The sequence below is a fragment of the Coregonus clupeaformis genome, chromosome 19 (genome assembly GCF_020615455.1).
Source record: "Coregonus clupeaformis isolate EN_2021a chromosome 19, ASM2061545v1, whole genome shotgun sequence".
Taxonomy (NCBI): Eukaryota; Metazoa; Chordata; class Actinopteri; order Salmoniformes; family Salmonidae; genus Coregonus; species Coregonus clupeaformis.
Window position 1 is genome coordinate 28,316,393 of NC_059210.1, and position 21,196 is coordinate 28,337,588.

At 47.8% G+C, this 21,196-nt stretch overlaps 1 protein-coding gene across 2 annotated transcripts in view; it reads right to left on the reverse strand.

Moving 5' to 3' along the window:
* Positions 1–21,196, reverse strand: part of znf423 (zinc finger protein 423) — a 138,953-nt gene that overhangs the window by 7,418 nt on the left and 110,339 nt on the right. For both annotated transcript variants that reach the window (XM_041837325.2, XM_041837326.2), the window contains 2 exons: positions 12,656–12,787; positions 10,735–10,850 (listed from right to left, as the gene is read on the reverse strand). In XM_041837325.2, coding sequence (XP_041693259.1) covers positions 10,735–10,850; positions 12,656–12,787 — 248 coding nt within the window. The remainder of the gene's footprint in view (positions 1–10,734; positions 10,851–12,655; positions 12,788–21,196) is intronic.

Consider the following 21,196-nt stretch of genomic DNA (forward strand, 5'->3'; position numbering starts at 1 on the left):
TCAAGTTCCTTGGTGTCCACATCACCAACGAACTATCATGGTCCAAACACACCAAGACAGTCGTGAAGAGGGCACGACAAAGCCTATTCCCCCTCAGGAGACTGAAAATATTTGGCATGGGTCCTCAGATCCTCAAAAAATTCTACAGCTGCACCATCGAGAGCATCCTGACTGGTTGCATCACCGCCTGGTATGGCAACTGCTTGGCCTCCGACCGCAAGGCACTACAGAGGGTAGTGCGTACGGCCCAGTACATCACTGGGGCTAAGCTTCCTGCCATCCAGGACCTCTATACCAGGCGGTGTCAGAGGAAGGCCCTCAAAATTGTCAAAGACTCCAGCCACCCTAGTCATAGACTGTTCTCTCTGCTACCGCACGGCAAGCGGTACCAGAGTGCCAAGTCTAGGTCCAAAAGACTTCTCAACAGCTTCTACCCCCAAGCCATAAGACTCCTGAACAGCTAATCATGGCTACCCGGACTATTTGCACTGCCCCCCCACCCCATCTTTTTACGCTGCTGCTATTCTGTTAATTATTTATGCATAGTCACTTTAACTCTACCCACATGTACATATTACTTCAACTACCTCAACTAGCCGGTGCCCCCCGCACATTGACTCTGCACCGGTACCCCCCTGTATATATAGCCTCCCTACTGTTATTTTATTTTACTTCTTCTCTTTTTTTCTCAACACTTTTTTTGTTGTTGTTTTATTTTACTTAAAAAAAAAAAAAATGCACTGTTGGTTAAGGGCTGTAAGTAAGCATTTCACTGTAATGTCTGCACCTGTTGTATTCGGCGCATGTGGCCAATAAAATTTGATTTGAATTGATTTGATTATTGTCCTGCTGAAAGGTGAATTAATCTCCCAGTTTCTGGTGGAAAGCAGACTGAAGCAGGTTTTCCTCTAGGATTTTGCCTGTGCTTAGCTCCATCCCGTTTCTTTTCATCCTGAAAAACTCCCCACTCTTTGCCAATGTCAAGCATACCCATACCATGATGCAGCCACCACTTGCAGCCACCACCTGCTTGAAAATAAGGAGGCAGTTACTCAGTGATGTGTTGGAGTTTCCCCAAACATAAGGCTTTGCATTTAGGCCAAAAAGTGTGTATTCCTTTGCCGTATTTTCCTGCAGTATTACTTTATGCATGTTTTGGAATATTTTCACTGTCATTGAGGTCATTATTGAGTCACTACAATGTTGTTGATCCATCCTCAGTTTTCTCCAATCACAGCCATTGAACTCCGTACCTGTTTTAAAATCACCAATGGCCTCATGGTGACATCCCTAAGCAGTTTCCTTCCTGTCCTGCAGTTCAGAAGGACGACTGCATCTGTGTTGTGTTTAGGTGGTTTAATACATCATCAATAGCATAATTATTAACTTCACCATGCTTAAAGATATATTCAATGTCTGATTTGTTATTGTTACCCATCCACCAATCACTGCCCTTCTTTATGTCCATATAAATTATTATGTGATTTGATAAACAAAGGGTGTGAATACTTATGCAACGACTATATTTGAGTTATTACATTTTTATTAATTTGGGAGAGGCTCCACTCTCAGGACGCTAGCCCTCTCTACTCTGCTCTGTTTTTAACCAAAAATTAAAATTCACCTTTGCTGCCTGGTGCACTTTAGTGTGGCTTATTTTTAGAACATTGACAGTCTTCCAAGGGCCGGAGACTAACAGATGGGCTGTCTTAAAGCTTCATATGTTTCCAGGTTTTCACCTCCGAGAGACAGGAAACTCACTTGGAGTGCGCTACAAATAAACGCCCCCCTGCCCTCCCCCCGTATTCCCTCTTTCCTCCCCCCGCCTCTCCTTAACCCCCCAACCCACTCAATAAATATGCCCGTTCTCCAGCCATGTCCTGTTTCGCCATCCTCCCCCCTGGCCCCCACCCTGTCACCCAAGGGGGACTTCCCCTCCCCTGCTGCTATCCTTCAGTAAAGCCAAGTTCAGACTCAGAGACAAACACATCCAAAATACTCACACACAAACCCACAGAACTGGTTAGCCATAAGACAAAACCACATAGAAACACACTAACCTAGTTAGACCTACTATAACATCCTAGTTGAAATAGCTTTAGCTAAATTACAGAAAATAGGCCTGATACAGCTGGTGTCAGTAAGGAGTCTCTCCTTGGCCTCCACAGCTATGGTGTTCAGTCCCTCGTCATCCCCCTGTACAGGCTAACAAAATAACACACCTACCATGACCTCCTGATCCAACTGCTGACTGGCATACCCTATAAAATACAGTACGAGTGTTTGTGTTAGTGTGTGAGAATATCCCCTCAAATATTTATGGGTTTATATACACAATATGATAAAAACATGTGCACTCACACATGCACATCCAGAGAGAGAGCAGAGAGGGGGCCTGTGGCTATACAGGCTCTATGGGGCGTAGTGGAGTGCTTAGTGCCAGATGAGCTCAGGGGCCCCAGACGGACTGTGCCATGGGTGACAGAGTACAGAGAGACATGCAGTGCTGCTCTCCCATTCGCTCTCCCAGCCCACCTGGCCTGATCACTAGAGCACACTCCCATTCCCTTTCCGTGTCACTGTCATAACATACCCAATCCCCACAGGTCCCCAGGGACCCCGCCAATTTGATTACAATGCACCCTAAACTGAGGGGGAAAGCTAAGAGTAGGGAACAAAAGTGCATAGAAAGGGGTGAGGGGAGGGGTTTGATGTGGTGCGCTTTGTGGTGTCACAACTATGATCACCCAGCGGGGGGGAGAGAGAGAGAGAGAGAGAGAGAGAGAGAGAGAGAGAGAGAGAGAGAGAGAGAGAGAGAGAGAGAGAGAGAGAGAGAGAGAGAGAGAGAGAGAGAGAGAGAGAGAGAGAGAGAGAGAGAGAGAGAGAGAGAGAATGGAAATGAGAGAGACAATGAGAAACAGAGAGAGAGAAAGGGATGGGAATATTCACAGAGAGGAGTGTGTGAGGAAGGGCTGATGGTGCGACTGTGAGCTGTCAGTGGTGTGTGTGATTTATAGAGTGTGTGTGTGTGTCAGCCTCCAGCTGCTGAATGGAGAACATCAGGGTGTAAAACACCCCATCCTGTGTGTTCTCTATGGAGAGAAGGAGAAAGAGAATGACAGAGATAAAGAGACCAAGAGAGAAAGAGAGGAAGCGAGAGAGAGGAAGAGACAGAGAGAGGAAAAGAGAGAGAGAGACAGACAGAGAGAGAGAGACCATTACCAAACCACCAGTGTGGTGATGTGTGATGTTGATCTAGTGTTGTAGTCCACATCTTTGTGGTTGATCAGATCCGATCACAGCGTAACCACGTCTCTACACTGTTTAGTGCCAGGAGAACCCACTCAGGGACAATACCCGGCTCATACGTCACTGTCACATCCATGATAGTTCCGGTCCTGTTTTGGCACGAGTGGAATGACGCCGCACCATGCAGCGCTAGTCCTGTACCGCGACAACACTTCTCAGTTAAACTGTCATGTCTGACTAGGGACGATGCTTTGCTCTGTGGAGGCAGACACACTGAAACAGGGAAAGGTTCCAGGAGGAGAGAACTGCCCCCCTTCCCTTCCTCTTTCCCCCTCTCTCTCGCTCTCGCTCTCTTTCTCTGATAGAATACAAATAATGGACTGTAACAGACAGATAAAGAGAATGGATGGAGAGGGTAAGAAGATACAGATAGAATAGTTGATGGATCTGTGTGTGGGTATTCACAGAGTCCCTTTCAGAGGCTTGTAGCAAATAATGCGGGCGCACACATACATACACACACCATGGTAAGACGACAGGATGTGGATGTCTTGATTCCCTCTGAAGATTAGCTTACCCCATGAAGAGCGTTTTTCATTTCAATTCACCACACTCAAATTTGTCTGAGTTTATTTCGCAGTGCGGGAGTTGGGGAATGAAAACAAAACACACAGAAACAGGTAAACAACTTAAACACGTCCAGGGCTGAGGATGTGAGGGACGACAGTATGTTCCTGCTCCATCTCCTCAGAGGTTTGCAGGTTGTTACATTTTCTATGCTGATGTTGTTTTCACCCCCCATTAACCCTCTTTACAAGCACGACTGAATCAAAATCCCTATTCTCATCTCCTCAAGTGTTGTTGCTGTACATTGAATGTGTTTATTGAGCTGAAAAATATAATACCATTGATACCTTGACCACAGCTTCACACCACTGCCTGACCACTAGACCAGTGTAGGCTACCACAGTGGACCATAGTGTTCTGAGGTGCAGCTCAGACAAGACAGGTATGCCAAGCCAGACAGCTGTATCCTGTATGTGGTGCATGCAGTCCCCAGACTGCATCTCTCTGAGCTGGCCAATCAGCTTGCGGGAGGTTTTGGGAGGGAGCGGGGGGCAGTGGGGAAGAAGGGAGGTCTGCAGAGAGCCCCCCTGGTCCCCTTTCTAATAACATGGAGCGCCACTCTGCACAGCGGGGCAGCTGGGACAACCAGACACCCCCACTGGGACACCTAGATCAAATCCTGCCTCCACACTGTGGCACGCCATGGTGATCAAACTAAGAACTCCCCAGCCATCTACACACACATACAAAAACACATCCATAGTTCAGAGACAGACACTACAATATTCACACACTGTAGTGTAGCTACGGCAGCGAGCATAGGACTAACAAAGAAAACACTACTTAGACTCCGTAGCGCACTCATTCTAAAATAGACACATTTCCTAATGTGAACATACACGAGGCTAACAAAGACACTGCTCAGTGCACAACTTGTCCAATCAAACAAGGCAGACAGAGAGATCAGACACTGCATGTTAATCGTGTGCCTCCATGTTCTCTGCATCTCTGCTCTAAGACCCAAACCCCAGCTCCTACCGTTATAGGAGCATTCTGTGAGAATGCACTGCACTCAAATATTCAACACTTTCGGGGTGTAGCGGGAGGAGGAGGAGGAATCAACAAACAAACAAGCCAGAGGACCCCGCTCTCCTCCCTCCCTCCCCCCCATCCCCTCCCAGTCCAAACTGCTGACTGGAGTTAAATATTTACTAGTGCTAAAGGAAATAGTGTACACACATGCCAACAGAGGGGTGTGCTGGCCTGAGTGGGGAGCGCCAGCGCCCCCCTGAGGGTTGAATTATCTAGCATAGTGTAAAGATCAGCCATGCCGTCAGCCAATGACAGCAGACCAGAGGGGTGAAGGCTGGAGTGGGAGAGGAGGGGTGAGAGGGGGTTGGGGGGTGGGGCTATAAGGCACCTGGGGAGACAAACAACAACACACACAAAAAAGCCAAGTCTCTGAAGTTTCCAGTAAAGGAATCCAGTTCTGGCAGGCTGGATATAGCAGCGCTGATCAGGGACAATAAGCATCACTTATTTACCAGCTTACGTCTGTACTATTTATGGGGCACTGGGGAGAGGCACAAAGGACGAGAGGAGTTGTGAGGGGCTAAAATATGCATGGGGGCTGGTACATATGGGACAAGGATAGAGAGAAAGATAGAGAGAGAGGGAGGCAAGAGCAAGACAGTTCAGAAAAGTGAGGGAGGGTGGGGTAGGTGGCCATGAGGGAGAGAGGATGATGCAGTGACGTGTCCCCCCACAGGCCCCTGGGAAGGCTGGAGGATTAAAGGAGGGTGGCCCTGCGAGGGCCCTCAGAGGGCTGGGGTAGGGAGCGCCAAGCAGGGCACAGCCCGGACAGACCAGCCAGCCATCTTCCATCCATTCATTCAGACCTCATTAACACAAACACCACAACAACCAGCCTCACCAATAACCTCCACGACCAGCCTAGTTCATATCCCCCACTCAGACCACTCCATCTCCCCCACTTAGACCTGCTCCTCCTGGGGCCAGGCACAGGGGTGGGCTGGGGGGTGGTTAGTGGGAGGCAATGCCCAGATATGGAACAGGGCCAGGAAATGGAAGAAGGACTCACACTCGGGCCGATCAGAGGATACTGTTGTGGCCATGTGAGTGTGGTGTTCCTAGCTTGGTGATGGAGTGAGTGGTCCTACGTAAAGAAGAACATAACTTATTTTAGACGGTGTGACCCGGTCAGGAGGGGGAGAGGTGTGGCCAGGGTGGAACGAAGGGAGGAAAATGGAGGAGTGTGGAAAGGTGGAGAAGCGCAAGAGGGGGCCGTGCCACACTGTGCGATCGGCTGGTGTTTATCTCTCGGTCGTTCGGCCTCGGGGTGAGGCAGACAGTGACCGACAGGGTCCAGCGCTCCTCCTGCTGCTAAATGGACTGACCGGCCATATGCCCACCGCCGCCGGCCCTACATCACTGTCACGGCAGGGTGGGGGGAGGGCAGGTCCGGGCTGGGGCTCTGTGGGCTGGTCAGGAGATTTAGGTCATAGCCCCAAAAAGGAGCCATGGATATTATTTGGCCATTATTTGGCTCACAGGCAGCTCACTCCCAGGGCTAGAATACCCACAGACCCTCTCCTCTACCATCCACCCTAGTGGAGCAGGAAGGAGCCACATGAGGAAGAGAGAGAGGGAGGGTGTGGTAGCAGCAGGCGGCTAGGTGGGTCCATCCTCCAGCCTGTAGCTCATAGCTCAGGATGATGGATCCAGCCAGGGGCAGGGCAGAATAACGCTGACCCCAGCTGCCCACTGGACCCACTCTTGAGTGAGTTATACAGAGCTGGGCCCTCCTCGATCTGTCTGGACCCTAACGACCCAACACGGCCAGAACCCTGCCAGGACAGGGAGGGAGGAAGGAAGGAGAGGAGGGGGTGGAGGGAGGAAAGGAAGTCAACCTGATGGAGGGGAGGGGTGGCTGGATCTGGAAATCTTTGCTTCTGCATATACAAGTATTGTGTGTCAGTGTTTTCTGTGTCTAAAACAGAACGAGTGAGAATAAGTGTGGGTGTACTATATATAAGTATGTGGTTGCGCAACCTGAACTCGGGTAAACGTAGCATAGTAAACGAAAATCTGGGACACTCAAATTAGTATCATATGTTACGTTTGGTATGGTATGCAATAATTTGTGAATGTCCATCCATTTCGTATGATATGTTACGAATTACAATTCGTATGATATGTTACGAATTGCAATTCGTACTATATGTTATGAATTTGCAATATCTAAGATATGTTATGATGTGGCTAACGTTAGCTAGGCCACGGGAAGGGTTAGCTAACATGCTAAGTAGTTAGAAAGTAGATCAAAAGTAACCTTCTGTCTTATGTAAGCATACCAATCGTAACATATCATACTAAATGGAGTGTACCTGATTTTTGTTTACTGTGTTACGTCTAGTCTATCAGACCAGGCTGGGTAGCGGTACCCCATCTAAACATGGCCTCTCACTATGGTAATGGTTTCCTGTAAGTGTATGTATGAGGGGAGGAGTGCGTGTATGTATGAGGGGAGGAGAGTATGTGTGTCAGGGGAGGAGAGTGTGTGTGTCAGGGGAGGAGAGTGTGTGTGTCAGGGGAGGAGAGTGTGTGTCAGGGGAGGTGTGTGTGTCAGGGGAGGTGTGTGTGTGTCAGGGGAATTGTGTGTGTGTCAGGGGAGAAGTGTGTGTGTCAGGGGAAAAATGTGTGTGTGTCAGGGGAAAAGTGTGTGTGTGTGTCATGGGAAAAGTGTGTGTGTCAGGGGAAAAGTGTGTGTGTGTGTCAGGGGAGGTGTGTGTGTGTCAGGGGAGGAGTGTGTGTGTGTGTCAGGGGAGAAGTGTGTGTGTGTGTGTGTCAGGGGAGGAGTGTGTGTGTGTGTGTCAGGGGAGGAGTGTGTGTCAGGGGAGGTGTGTGTGTGTGTGTGTGTGTCAGGGGAGGTGTGTGTGTGTGTGTCAGGGGAGGTGTGTGTGTGTGTCAGGGGAGGTGTGTGTGTGTGTGTCAGGGGAGGTGTGTGTGTGTGTGTGTGTGTCAGGGGAGGTGTGTGTGTGTGTGTCAGGGGAGGTGTGTGTGTGTGTCAGGGGAGGTGTGTGTGTGTGTGTCAGGGGAGGTGTGTGTGTGTGTGTGTCAGGGGAGGTGTGTGTGTGTGTGTGTCAGGGGAGGTGTGTGTGTGTGTGTGTCAGGGGAGGTGTGTGTGTGTGTCAGGGGAGGTGTGTGTGTGTGTCAGGGGAGGTGTGTGTGTGTGTGTCAGGGGAGGAGTGTGCACGCACCAGAGAGCCTAGCCCAGCTTCTAGGTGGAGATTGTACAGTATACTGTATCTCTGTCTAACAATATAACACTAACCCACCTCGCAAGTTATTTGCCGACCTGTGTCTGTGCCTGTTTGGCGATGCTTTTCCCACTTCCGAAGCTATACCCGTAATCGGTTGACGGTTCTGATTGGGAGGTCGTCGTCTGCGTCACAGAGCAGTGCCCAGGCAATAATTCAATCCAATTGTTAGATTCTACCACCCCCCTCCAAATCAAAACCAAACATGGATTCCATGTTGTGTTCTCACTTTGCGCAAACACCAGTCTGTGTTTCACACCTGTTTGTCTAGCTAATCAGCCTTGCAATATGTGAACCATGCTGCCCCAGATGGGAAGTAGAAGAAACATGTGCATGCAAAGCGAGAACAAAACATTGCCATCCATATGAGATTTTGATTTGGGGAGGGAGTGTAGCATCTAAAAACAGGATTTAAAATAGTTTCTTGATCACTGCTCGCCGATGCAAACGGCAACTCTCCACCAGAACTGTCTACCGATTATGGATGTAGCTTCGGACGCGGGACACATGCTGCTAAGCAGATACAGTCATTGGACCATGAGTTATCTCGAACAGTCGCTATGGAATGCCCTTAGACCTCATCTCATTAATTTATTAAATTATTAAATCAGAGGTCTAATATTGGGCTACAGAGAGCCCAGCAGGAGAGCTGATTGATTAGCAGTGCACTGGGGTCTAATCATGACTGCCCATAAGGAAGTTACTCATTTTCTCTTACAATAATGTCCTTATTAATCATCAACCGTCCCACAAAACATGTTCAGCTACACCCTGAGTCCAAGACTGCAATGGAATCCTGGTAGTGAAGACCATGAACCAAGGTGGACAAAAATATTGGTAACCTACTCAGTCCATTAGAAGCAGTTATTATTGAAGTCAGATCATATGATTTCAGATTATGTTGGTTGAGTGGTTCCTATCAAAAATGCTGCATGGCGTTGAGAGATTACATCACTCTTTGTCTATACAGTGCATTCGGAAAGTATTCAGACTCCTTCCCCTTTTCCACATTTTGTTGCGTTACAGCCTTATTCTAAAATTGATTAAATCTTCTTTCTTTTATCAATCTACACGCAATAACAAATAATGACAAAGCGAAAACAGTTTTTTAGATTTTTTTGCGAATGTATAAAAAAACAAAAAACTGAAATACCTTATTTACATAAGTATTCAGACCCTTTGCTATGTGACTCGAAATTGAGCTCAGGTGCATCCTGTTTCCATTGATCATCCTTGAGATGTTTCTACAACTTGATTGGAGTCCACCTGTGGTAAATTCAATTGATTGGACATGATTTGGAAAGGCAAACACCTGTCTATATAAGGTCCCACAGTTGACAGTGCATGTCAGAGCAAAAACCAAGCCATGAGGTCGAAGGAATTGTCCGTAGAACTCCGAGACAGGATTGTGTCGATGCACAGATCTAGGGAAGGGTACCAAAAAATGTCTGCAGCATTGAAGGTCCCCAAGAACCCAGTGGCCTCCATCATTCTTAAATGGAAGAAGTTCGGAACCACCAAGACTCTTCCTAGACTGGCCGCCCGGCCAAACTGAGCAATCGGAGGAGAAGGGCCTTGGTCAGGGAGGTGACCAAGAACCCGATGGTCACTCTGACAGAGCTTCAGAGTTCCTCTGTGGAGATGGGAGAACCTTCCAGAAGGACAACCATCTCTGAAGCACTCCACCAATCAGGCCTTTATGGTAGTGGCCAGACAGAAGCCACTCCTCAGTAAAAGGCACATGACAGCCCGCTTGAAATTTGCTAAAAGGCACCTAAAGGACTCTCAGACCATGAGAAACAAGATTCTCTAGTCTGATGAAACCAAGCTGGAACACTCTGGCCTGAATGCCAAGCGTCACGTCTGGAGGAAACCTGGCACCATCCCTACGGTGAAGCATGGTGGTGGCAGCATCATGCTGTGGGGATGTTTTTCAGCGGCAGGGACTAGGAGATTAGTCAGGAACGGAGCAAAGTATAGAGAGATCCTTGATGAAAGCCTGCTCCAGAGCGCTCAGGACCTCAGACTGGGGCGAAGGTTCACCTTCCAACACGACAACGACCTTAAGCACACAGCCAAGACAACGCAGGAGTGGCTTCGGGACAAGTCTCTGAATGTCCTTGAGTGGCCCAGCCAGAGCTCGGACTTGAACCCGATCGAACATCTCTGGAGAGACCTAAACATAGCTGTGCAGCAACGCTCCCCATCCAACCTGACAGAGCTTGAGAGGATCTGCAGAGAAGAATGGGAGAAACTCCCCAAATACAGGGGTGCCTAGCTTGTAGTGTCATACCCAAGATGACTCGAAGGCTGTAATCGCTGCCAAAGGTGCTTCAACAAAGTACTGAGTAAAGGGTCTGAATACTTATGTAAATGTAATATTTCCATTTTAATTTGTAATACATTTGCTAAAATGTATAAACTGTTTTTGCTTTGTCATTATGGGGTATTGTGTGTAGATTGATGAGGAAAAAAACAATTGAATCCATTTTAGAATAAGGCTGTAACGTAACAAAATGTGGAAAAATTCAATGGGTCTGAATACTTTCCAAAGGCACTGTATGTAGTTAGTACTGACCTGGAGCTCAGTCTGAAAGAAGAACTTCTGTGGACACTGGGAGCAGTCGTAGATTTTGTCCTCCTGACCGTGGACGGCAAAGATGTGCTGCTGCAGCTTATTGGCCTGGACAAAGACTGGGGGGAAGGAGAGGGTGTGTTAGATGATTGGTTTCGGATTAAAAGAACTGGTCACAGGGCAGAGTTATGCTAAAAAGTGAGCTAGGTTACTGAATGAACTATGGAGGAAAAGTGGGAATCTGTCGCTCTCTGTGCAAATACAGAGGCGAGGGAAAGACACTCATTGCACTAAAACAACAACTTCAACAGCGTAAATATAAATAGAGAAAAGACCGGGAGGAGATGAGATATGGAGAGATGGGGAGGTAAGACAACATGCAGACCATCCCTCCTGTGTTTTTTTCTGTTTTGTTTCAGTAAACTTAAGTTTGCTGTGTGTGTGTGTGTGGAGAGTCTGAATTATTAACCCTCCCCAAAGGAGCAGCACCCCCTTACTTATTCATAACCCGCACAGGAATAGAGTTAAACTTTTAAAAAGAGTGCTGTGTACCTGTGGGGGAAGGGAGTGGGGGTGGGGGATGAACACAACCAAACAACTATTGAGAGAGAGAGAGACAAGGGGGGCCTGCTTCGTGGTCTGAGATTATAATTTAGTAAGTATTCTGATGCAGACAGACTAACAGAAACCAACAGACACATATAAGCAGGTAGACTCTCAGACAGACAGCTTGGGATTGGGATTTCCAATTGCTAGAGAAACAGAGAGAGAAACACAAAAAAGCAGACAAACAGGAAGTAAGAGAAATAGACATAAGACAATGGATAAAGACAGACAACAGTCAGCCATGTCTGTGTCTCAGTGTCTATAATGATTTCTGATTCCCACAGGGGAGCTGGAGGTCCAATGTGACTTTGAGCCTGCTACCTGAAGAGCCCTGGCTGCTTAACTCGGAGGACACGTACAGAGGGCCCCTAAAACAGCCGGACGGCCATAGAGGATTAGTTGCCCTCGTCTTTCAACCTGCTCTTTATTCTCTGACCTCTCAGGGCCTTTCTGATCTGGGGCACAGCAGACACAGGGGACCACGGCCAAACCTGAAGAACCTTGAGCCGCTCTGCTTGGCCTGCTAGTCTTGGCTACACCTGGCCTGCCCTGTGCCGGTTCCCTGTGATGGTCGCTGTGACTGTGCCTATGACTGAATCATGCCGACTGTGGCTGGGCTAGTCTCTGTGCTCAGCCAACCCTGCCCTGTGACTATGGCTGTGGCTGTGACTGAGTGGAGCTGACAGTGTGAGTCTGGCCAACTCAAGGCGGACATCACACCCTGTTGCACCTTGGGTAAATCAGCTCTAATTAACTTTCCCATCAGCACGACAGGACTGATAAAGGACCTGAGTTCTCCATCTCAGAAGCACAGAGTGTGGAATATCTCTGCTAGGTCTCCTGCGGCTTGGCTATTTGTCATAATATTTTCACTATCTTGCACAATGGACTTGATTCCAATGTATGGAGTGAGTTTTTTATATCTTGGCTAATTCTTTACTACATGGACATCCGTGTCTTTCCTGAGACAGGACATCTCTCCAACCCAACTCTTTACCTCCCACTGAACTGATCGTTAATACAGTTCAATTAAGTAGTGGAGGAGGAGGACTACATGTTAGCACAGGAGGGGGTATAGGGTGGAAGGTATGGGGAGAGGAATAGGGAGGTGGAGAGGATTTATCTGGGTCCATGTCTTAGCATCTCTGCTGTTCAATGGGTGAGAAAGTGCAGTGCAACACCGTGTGTGGGCCTGCAGATCTAGTGGAACATGTGTTCATATTGTGTCTATGTGTGTATGTTAATGTTGGTCAGACACTCAAGCACCTTGACTGCCCTCCACCTGGCCCCCCTCTGATGCCCCACCCCGACCCCTCACCTGTGAAGCAGACGGGACACTTGAAGGTGCCGCCCATGCCCTCGAAGCTGTGCTCGATCAGGTGACACAGGAGCTTGGCCGGAGAGTCAAACATCTGGTTACACAGCTTGCACTCGTGATTGATGCCTTCCTCTGCAAAAGAAGAACACACCATACAACAAGGAGGGTCAGAAAGTGAAGGCAGGGAGAAACATATTATACACACACATTATCGTCAAACACACACACACACTCACAAATACACAGACACAAAAGGAAAAGTGTAAGCTCATGTACAGGTACGTTTGTGTACTAAAGTATAGCAGTTCAATTCAATCATTGCCTCTCTCCTGCTTGCCTGCTCATGCTGCAGCACGTGGCACAGCACCAACACATGCCTGTCCCTCTGCCTTGGCCACAATGTCCCTGTCACAGAGCCCAGAGCTCAGACAGGGATACCATGATCCCGCACTAACTGGTCCAGTCTGCATCCTACTGAGAGAGGGCTGTCCGTCCTTCCTTGCGTCTTTCCCTCCATCCTCTCCTCTCTCCGGTCCAGATCTGGCCTGTGTGACCGGCCCGCTCCCCTCCCTCCCCTTCTCTCAGTGCCGCTTCTCTCCCGGCCGGTAATTGCCTGCCACCCCCAGTGGTCTGGGCTATGTGCCCTCCCCCTGCTTGCCTCTCTATTTTAAGCCTGCATGAATGCCATCAGCGGCCCCCTCCACCGTGGGACAGATGAAAGGTGGGCGTTGGGTCCTGGCTGGGCGCCTCCGCTCCTGTCTTATCGGCCGAGCATCACACAGGACCGAGCCGCACCCGCGCCATCAGATTGCCTCCACTGCGCCCCAATCCTAGCCCCCCGCTGAGTCCCGAACCGTGGAAGACACTGCTGCCTGTCTCTGTCCCCCCTGATGGCAGCCTCCCCTGTCTCCCCTGCCGTCCCACCATAGAGAGCCTCCCCCCATGCCCAGAGGTGCCCCACTGCTCAGCAACAGGGGCACGCAGGGTTAATAAAGTCTTCAATCAAACATCCCTGACCCCCCCCCCCCAATACCCAAACCACCTCCACTGATTCCAATCTCCTCTCTGTCTCAAAGGCCTCCACAAGTGTGACTTAATCCCTGTCTGAATGGCTAGGGGAAGGAGGGGGGTGTGGGGGCTGGGTGCAGACAGGGCTTAGGGGGATTGGCGAGGGCACTCCTTTGCTCTGCCCGTCCCCGCTGCTGCTTCCTCAAAGACATCACTTTTGGGTGGGATGCCTTTCGGTCCCAAACCACCCTGAGATGGAGGTTGATTACCATTTAAAATATTAAATTGAGGCAAGATTGAAGCAGCAGGTGAAATTTCTCATAAACCCAGAGACAGATTCCCTCAGAACTGTCTCCGAGAGAAAACCCTAGAGCCACAACCACAATCAACAGCACCAACTGACCAATAGAATCCTGACCTACAAACACCAACTGACCAATAGAATACTGACCTACAAATACCAACTGACCAATAGAATACTGACCTACAAATACCAACTGTCCAATAGAATACTGATCTATAAACACCAACTGACAATAGATCTAGCATACAGGTCCAAAAATTAAAACCAAGGTGAAATGAGGGTTATGTACGGGAGACATAGGGAGAATTTAAGACAACTATGAGTAAAGAGAGAACTGAGCTCAGTACAGAGAGCAGGGGGATAATTGGGCTGTCTGACAAGGGCTGAGGGCGCAGAGTGAGGGGGCCCAAAGCGTTTGTGTGTGTGTTCTATGAAAGTAATGTATTTTCTATTACAAATACAGTGGTTTTGATCAGTGAGTGGGGAGTGTACTCGGTCTGTCCTCACTTTCAGAGCGGGGAGGGAGGGCTGATGGGCCGTGCACTGACAGACACAAAGCGGACTGGGGCTGGGTCGGTTGGGCTGTGTGTGTGTGTGTGGGGGGAGGGAGGGAACCATGGAGAGATTGTGTCTGAGAGAGCATTTGAGCCGCGAGACCGCCACACAGCTGTATGGCTCCTACCCCGGGAGGCCCATGCTGGGCCAGGATGGGAGGGAAGGAGGGCAGATGTTTGGTGAAGGTGAGTCCTGGTAGTTTCACTAAACTAGCAAACAAAACCAAACTATATTCAACTTGCAGAAAGTGCACAACATATATAGTAATTACTAATTACTACACTGCTATACAAATCACTGATGCAGACTATCATACATACAATCCTTATTAGTGGTTGACCTCTTATCTTTGCCATTATGTGACTATTAGACTACTAGCGCTAACCGGTTCAATTGATTAACCACAAGTAAGAGGTTTCCAGATTTGGCCCATTAGATGAGTGTAGGGATGTTTGGTACTAGCAGCCTATAGAGGAGGCATTAGTATGGCAGAAGGGAGAGGTTAAATAGCTACAGGACATTTCATCCTTCAAAGGCCCCACTTCAAGAGTAGGAAAGAAAAGAACAGGGGAAAACACACTGATCTGTTAAGAGGCTTGATCAGTATGCAGAGTGAAGAGAAGAAGAGTGAGATAGAGAGAGCGGGAGAACATTTAACTCCAATTCAGAGGGGGAAAACCTTCCCCACCTCCTAAGGTATGCACCATCTTAATTGAGAAATGGCATGACGCCGCCACATATACACAGAATTACTGATGAGGGCTTGCCAGGACACTAATGGGAAAGAGAGAGGGAGTGAGACGGAGGGAGAGCGAGAGAGAGACAGTGTGAGACATGGAAAGGGGATGGGAGAGTGAGGAAGAGAGAGGGGAGAAGAAAGAGAGGGATACAGTGAAAGAAAGAAGGTAATGGAATACAGACTGAGGTGGATAGAGAGATTGAGGGCCTTGCAGCGATGGAGAAAGGAAAGGTGTGAAGAAACAATATTTATTATTAGTATTATTCCTAAATTGTTATTCCACCAACTGAACAGGATTCTTACCCTGCACAAACACTACTGTGGCGTTGCTGCTTCCAGCTAATTGACCAGAGGGAGCCAGGTGGCGCCCTGACTCGCAGCCCTCCCCTGGGACGGTCCCTTCTACACAAGCCCCCCCTCCTCCCATCACCTCCCCCTGTCGGCTCCTCTCCCCCATCCACCCACAACACCCTGCAGCGTGCACTGGCACACAAATGAGCTCCTTGGTTGGGAGCTTGCCTGCGGCCTAAAGCCCGGCCTGGCGATTGATGGCAGGGACAGCAAGAGAGATACCAGGGGAGAGCAGAGGGAGGGAGGGGGGGCAGGAGGGCTGAGTGGTTGAAGTGGTGAGATGGAGGTGCTGGGCTCCTCTAGGGGGTTAGCTCAAGGTGTGTTGCCATGGAAACAGAGGGAGAGGAGGGCGAAATCGAGGCATTCTGAGCTTGACCCATGGTGGTGGGGGCGGCAATGTGAGCCAGAGTATACACACAGGCATGCACACACACACACCCTGCTGCAGAGCTGGAGGGGTCCCAAGAGCTCTCCACCTCTACTCTCCCTCTCAGACGCACACACATCCGCATACACACACACAGAATGCTGCAATGCTGAGGTGATCCCTGGAGCTCCTAACACCCACACATATAGACTCTCACTCGCGTTCACTCAATCTCTCTCTGACACAAACATCTTGTTTACACACAAACATACTCTCCGTCTGCCAGTCCGTCCGTCCTCGCTATTCACTTCTCTTCGATCACCAGTTTAGTGACTCTGCTAGTGACTATCCCTCTCTCTATTCTTCTCTTCATTCCTCTCCCTCTCTCCTGGCCACGGCTCTGGTTCACACGTTTCCTATTATCTGTAGTAAATATTTCCGGAGCTCACTCTCCGGCGGCCAAGCGTGATGGAGTCCCCGGCTCCAGACATTTTTGGCAGACGTGGACAGCATATGGAGCTGACCAGCTTGGAATCTCCTATCAGATTACATAACAGTAGGATGCTGGATCTCTCCACCCTGTAGAAACTTCATGCAAACACACAAACAAACTCCTCTTCCAAAGCACATTCGCCTCTCCTCCCCCCCTCACTCCATCATCCCCCCACCTCTCACCAACTCCCTCCATCGAAATAAGTTCTTTAAAAAAAAGACCTACCTGCTATTCCTTGACACCAGTGGAGGTTCCTCAGAGGAAGGGGAGGACCATCCTCCTCAGTGAATTTCAGAATTTTTTTAAATAGTGAAACATTAAAAAAGTTATCCTTTTTAGATAAAACTATACAAAATATATTCACGGCACCAAATAATTGATTAAAACACACTGTTTTGCAATGACGGTCTACAGTAGCTGCAACAGCACTGTAGGGTAGCACCATGGTGTAGCTGGAGGACAGCTACTGTAGCTCATGGTTCTCACCCCCTTCCATAGACTTACACAATAATTATGACAACTTCCGGAGGACATCTTCCAACCTATCAGAGCTCTTGCAGCATGAACTGACATGTTGTCCACCCAATCAAAGGATCAGATAATGAATCTAGTACTGAAAGCATAAGCTACAGTTAGCTAGCACTGCAGTGCATAAAATGTGGTGAGTAGTTGACTCAAAGAGAGAGAAAGACAATAGTTGAACAGTTTTGAACAAATTAATTTCTTAAAAAATGGAGGAGCAAGAGAGAGAGCTAGCTATATTTTGTCCTTTTTTTTCCACTTTCACTTACTTAGCTAGCAAATGCAGCTAGCTAGTTTAGCCTACTCAAACACCCGCCTCAAACAGAGGGATGCTATGTTAGCTAGCTGGCTATGACTATCCAACACTCTTCCAAGTCAAGGTAGGCTTTTGGTTTTACTAAGTTATTGCCACCGGGGCCCGCCGGTGTAACTGCTAAACTGCTTACTGACTGTACACTGTACTGCATGATTGTAGCATGCTTACTAACGTGTTAGTTATATTAGCTATGTTGACTATGGCGTTACTTTAGCTAATATGGTGACAACGATTTAGGCTGTGTGTACCGGTTATGATATGATGGTTTGGCTTGGAAAGTTTTTTTCGCCTGGTCACAGACAGCTGATGCGTTGTGCATTGAAGTCCACAAGTGAAGGGAAAAGGTGAGAGGAGCAGAGCGAGTAGATGAGCTAAGGAATACAACGAGCTGTATGTGACTACAACGAGCTGTATGTGACTACAAGAAGCTGTATGTGACTACAACAAGCTGTGTGACTACAACGAGCTGTATGTGACTACAACGAGCTGTATGTGACTACAACAAGCTGTATGTGACTACAACAAGCTGTATGTGACTATGAAAGTGAACTATTCACGTGTGATCCATTTTTTTATTTTTTTATTTCACCTTTATTTAACCAGGTAAGCCAGTTGAGAACATGTTCTCATTTACAACTGCGACCTGGCCAAGATAAAGCAAAACAGTGCGATAAAAACAACAACACAGAGTTACATATGGGGTAAAACAAAACAAAGTCAAAAATACAACAGAAAATATATATACAGTGTGTGCAAATGTAGCAAGTTATGGAGGTAAGGCAATAAATAGGCCATAGTGCAAAATAATTACAATTAGTATTAACACTGGACTGATAGATGTGCAAGAGATGATGTGCAAATAGAGATATTGGGGTGCAAATGAGCAAAATAAATAACAATATGGGGATGAGGTAGAAGGGTGGGCTAATTTCAGATGGGCTGTGTACAGGTGCAGTGATCGGTAAGGTGCTCTGACAACTGATGCTTAAAGTTAGTGAGGGAGATAAGAGTCTCCAGCTTCAGAGATTTTTGCAATTCGTTCCAGTCATTGGCAGCAGAGAACTGGAAGGAATGGCGGCCAAAGGAGGTGTTGGCTTTGGGGATGACCAGTGAGATATACCTGCTGGAGCGTATACTACGGGTGGGTGTTGCTATGGTGACCAATGAGCTAAGATAAGGCGAGGATTTGCCTAGCAGTGATTTATAGATGGCCTGGAGCCAGTGGGTTTGGCGACGAATATGTAGTGAGGACCAGCCAACAAGAGCGTACAGGTCACAGTGGTGGGTAGTATATGGGGCTTTGGTGACAAAACGGATGGCACTGTGATAGACTACATCCAATTTGCTGAGTAGAGTGTTGGAGGCTATTTTGTAAATGACATCGCCGAAGTCAAGGATCGGTAGGATAGTCAGTTTTACGAGGGCATGTTTGGCAGCATGAGTGAAGGAGGCTTTGTTGCGAAATAGGAAGCAGATTCTAGATTTAACTTTGGATTGGAGATGCTTAATGTGAGTCTGGAAGGAGAGTTTACAGTCTAACCAGACACCTAGGTATTTGTAGTTGTCCACATACTCTAGGTCAGACCCGTCGAGAGTAGTGATTCTAGTCGGGTGGGCGGGTGCCAGCAGCGTTCAATGGTTTATAAACAGAAGCAAACGGAATGAAACAGGGATAAACATACCTGAATTTGTCCAATAGAAACTCTCGTTTGCAACTGTTGGACTAATGATTACACCCTAGATCAGCTAGATGCAGGCAAGAGTGTGCAAGGCGGTATTGAATGTGTCAGTGTATGTCCATGTGTCACTGTCACCTCAAATCTTTCTCTCAACCTGTGTGCACCTATGTTGTAAACTTTCATTCATAGGCTAGGTTGTAGCAACCTCATGATGGGTATAGGGAACATTTTAGTATCATGTAGTAGCCTAAACCTATCGATATTAGATTGAACTGGGTGAATAGAATGTGAATGACAGTCATCCAATATACTGTAATAGAAATAAGTCCATGCTCATTAAAACAATTATCGTCCTCCCTCATCTTAAAACGGCACCGACCGCCACTGCTTGACACACTTTTGGCGAGCTTGTGACCTAAAGACTGGTGTACTTGGGGAACAGTGGGAAAATGTCCACCATGGTAGGTGCACATATTGGGTCTGTTGACACACTGCAAGGTCAATGGACCAAACTGCCTACTCTAAACTGCAGGACAGGAGCCATAGTACAAAAGCCTATGGGACTGGAATCCTTCATCTCCAAGACCACCCTCATCTCTGACAAGGTCCTCAATAATCCTCCTAGTTCTATTATACTGAACTACTAACCACTACACTTCTCTACCTCACACCAACTCCCCACCTCCAACCAATCCCATCTCATCCCTCCTCCCCAACACCTCGGCTCCACCAATCAGGGTTAGGCAGTAGTCCCGCGCCCCCTGCCCAGCAGCCCTGTTTGGCCCTGGCCGCCCGCTGTCCATCCAGGCCTCTCTCCCTGGGTGAGCTGCTTCTCATTTCCCCCACACACACGCAGATAAAGAGGCAGCACACAGAGACACAGGCAGGGGCCCCCCAGCCAACGCCAGAGAAATAAGCCTGGATGTGCTGCGTGTTCTCGGCTTACACCTAGCAGCCTATATGCATATGGTGACAAGATGATTATGTTTAGGGATCTTGAGTACACGCCATAATAATGACAGCCATATGAAGAAAAAACATCTGCAAATCAAAAAGTAAATTAAATGTCAATTTAAATCTCAGGGTCGAAAAATGTATATGTTTCTATATATATATATATATTTGTACGTGCACAAGTACAGTGAAATGCCTTTCTTGCAAGCTCCAAACCCAACAATCCAGTAATCAATAGTCTGTCAGAGCTAGGTTAAAGCGAGAGTGAAAATATGGAAATTATATTTTCAAATGCCAAACTTACACAATAACACCACACAGCCCAGACTGATTGTTATGAGCGGGGAGTATAATGTATGCTCAGATATTTGTGTTTTGAATGTTAATTGAATGCTCAGAAGTGCCCATGTGGGAATAGCTCTAATCAGCGCACCAATAAAACTGCCATATGATAAGTCTTTATAAGTGCCAGTCACTCCCAGGGCCTCCATTTACTTCAAGTGTCGCTCTATATCTTCCCTCCTCTACCTCTTACTGACCCCATCCATATGTTTCCATATGCCTCTGTCTTATAGCCCACATTAGCAGCCCACAGCCTGTCCATAAAAGGCTGCAGATAGGCCACATTATGAGTCACTGACACACAGGCCCTACATAACACCTCAGTAATAATTTAAAAGTTATATTTGGGAACATACACTGAGTATACAAAACATTAAGAACACCTGCTCTTTCCATGATATAGACTGACCAGGTGAAAGCTATGATCCCTTATTGATGTCACCTGTTAAATCCCCTTCAATCAGTGTAGATGAAGGGGAGGATACAGGTTAAAGAAGGATTTTAAAGTCTTGAGACAATTGAGACATGGATGTGTGTCATTCAGACATGTATGTGTGCCATTCAGAGGGTGAATGGGCAAGACAAAAGATTGAAGTTCCTTTGAACAAGGTATGGATTTTTCACGCTCAACAGTTTCCCGTGTGTATGAAGAATGGTCCACCACCCAAAGGACATCCAGCCAACTTAACATGGGCCAGCTTCCCTGTGGAATGCTTTTGACACCATGCCCCGACGAATTGAGGCTGTTCTGAGGGCAAAAAGTGGGGTGGGTGCAACTCGATATTAGGAAGATGTTCCTAACGTTTGGTATACTCAGTGTATGTTCTAACTGACATTAACCGACTACCAACATCACTCTCTCCAGTGGAAGGCATTGTGACTCTGTGGTAGTTCCGACAGAGAGCAGCAAC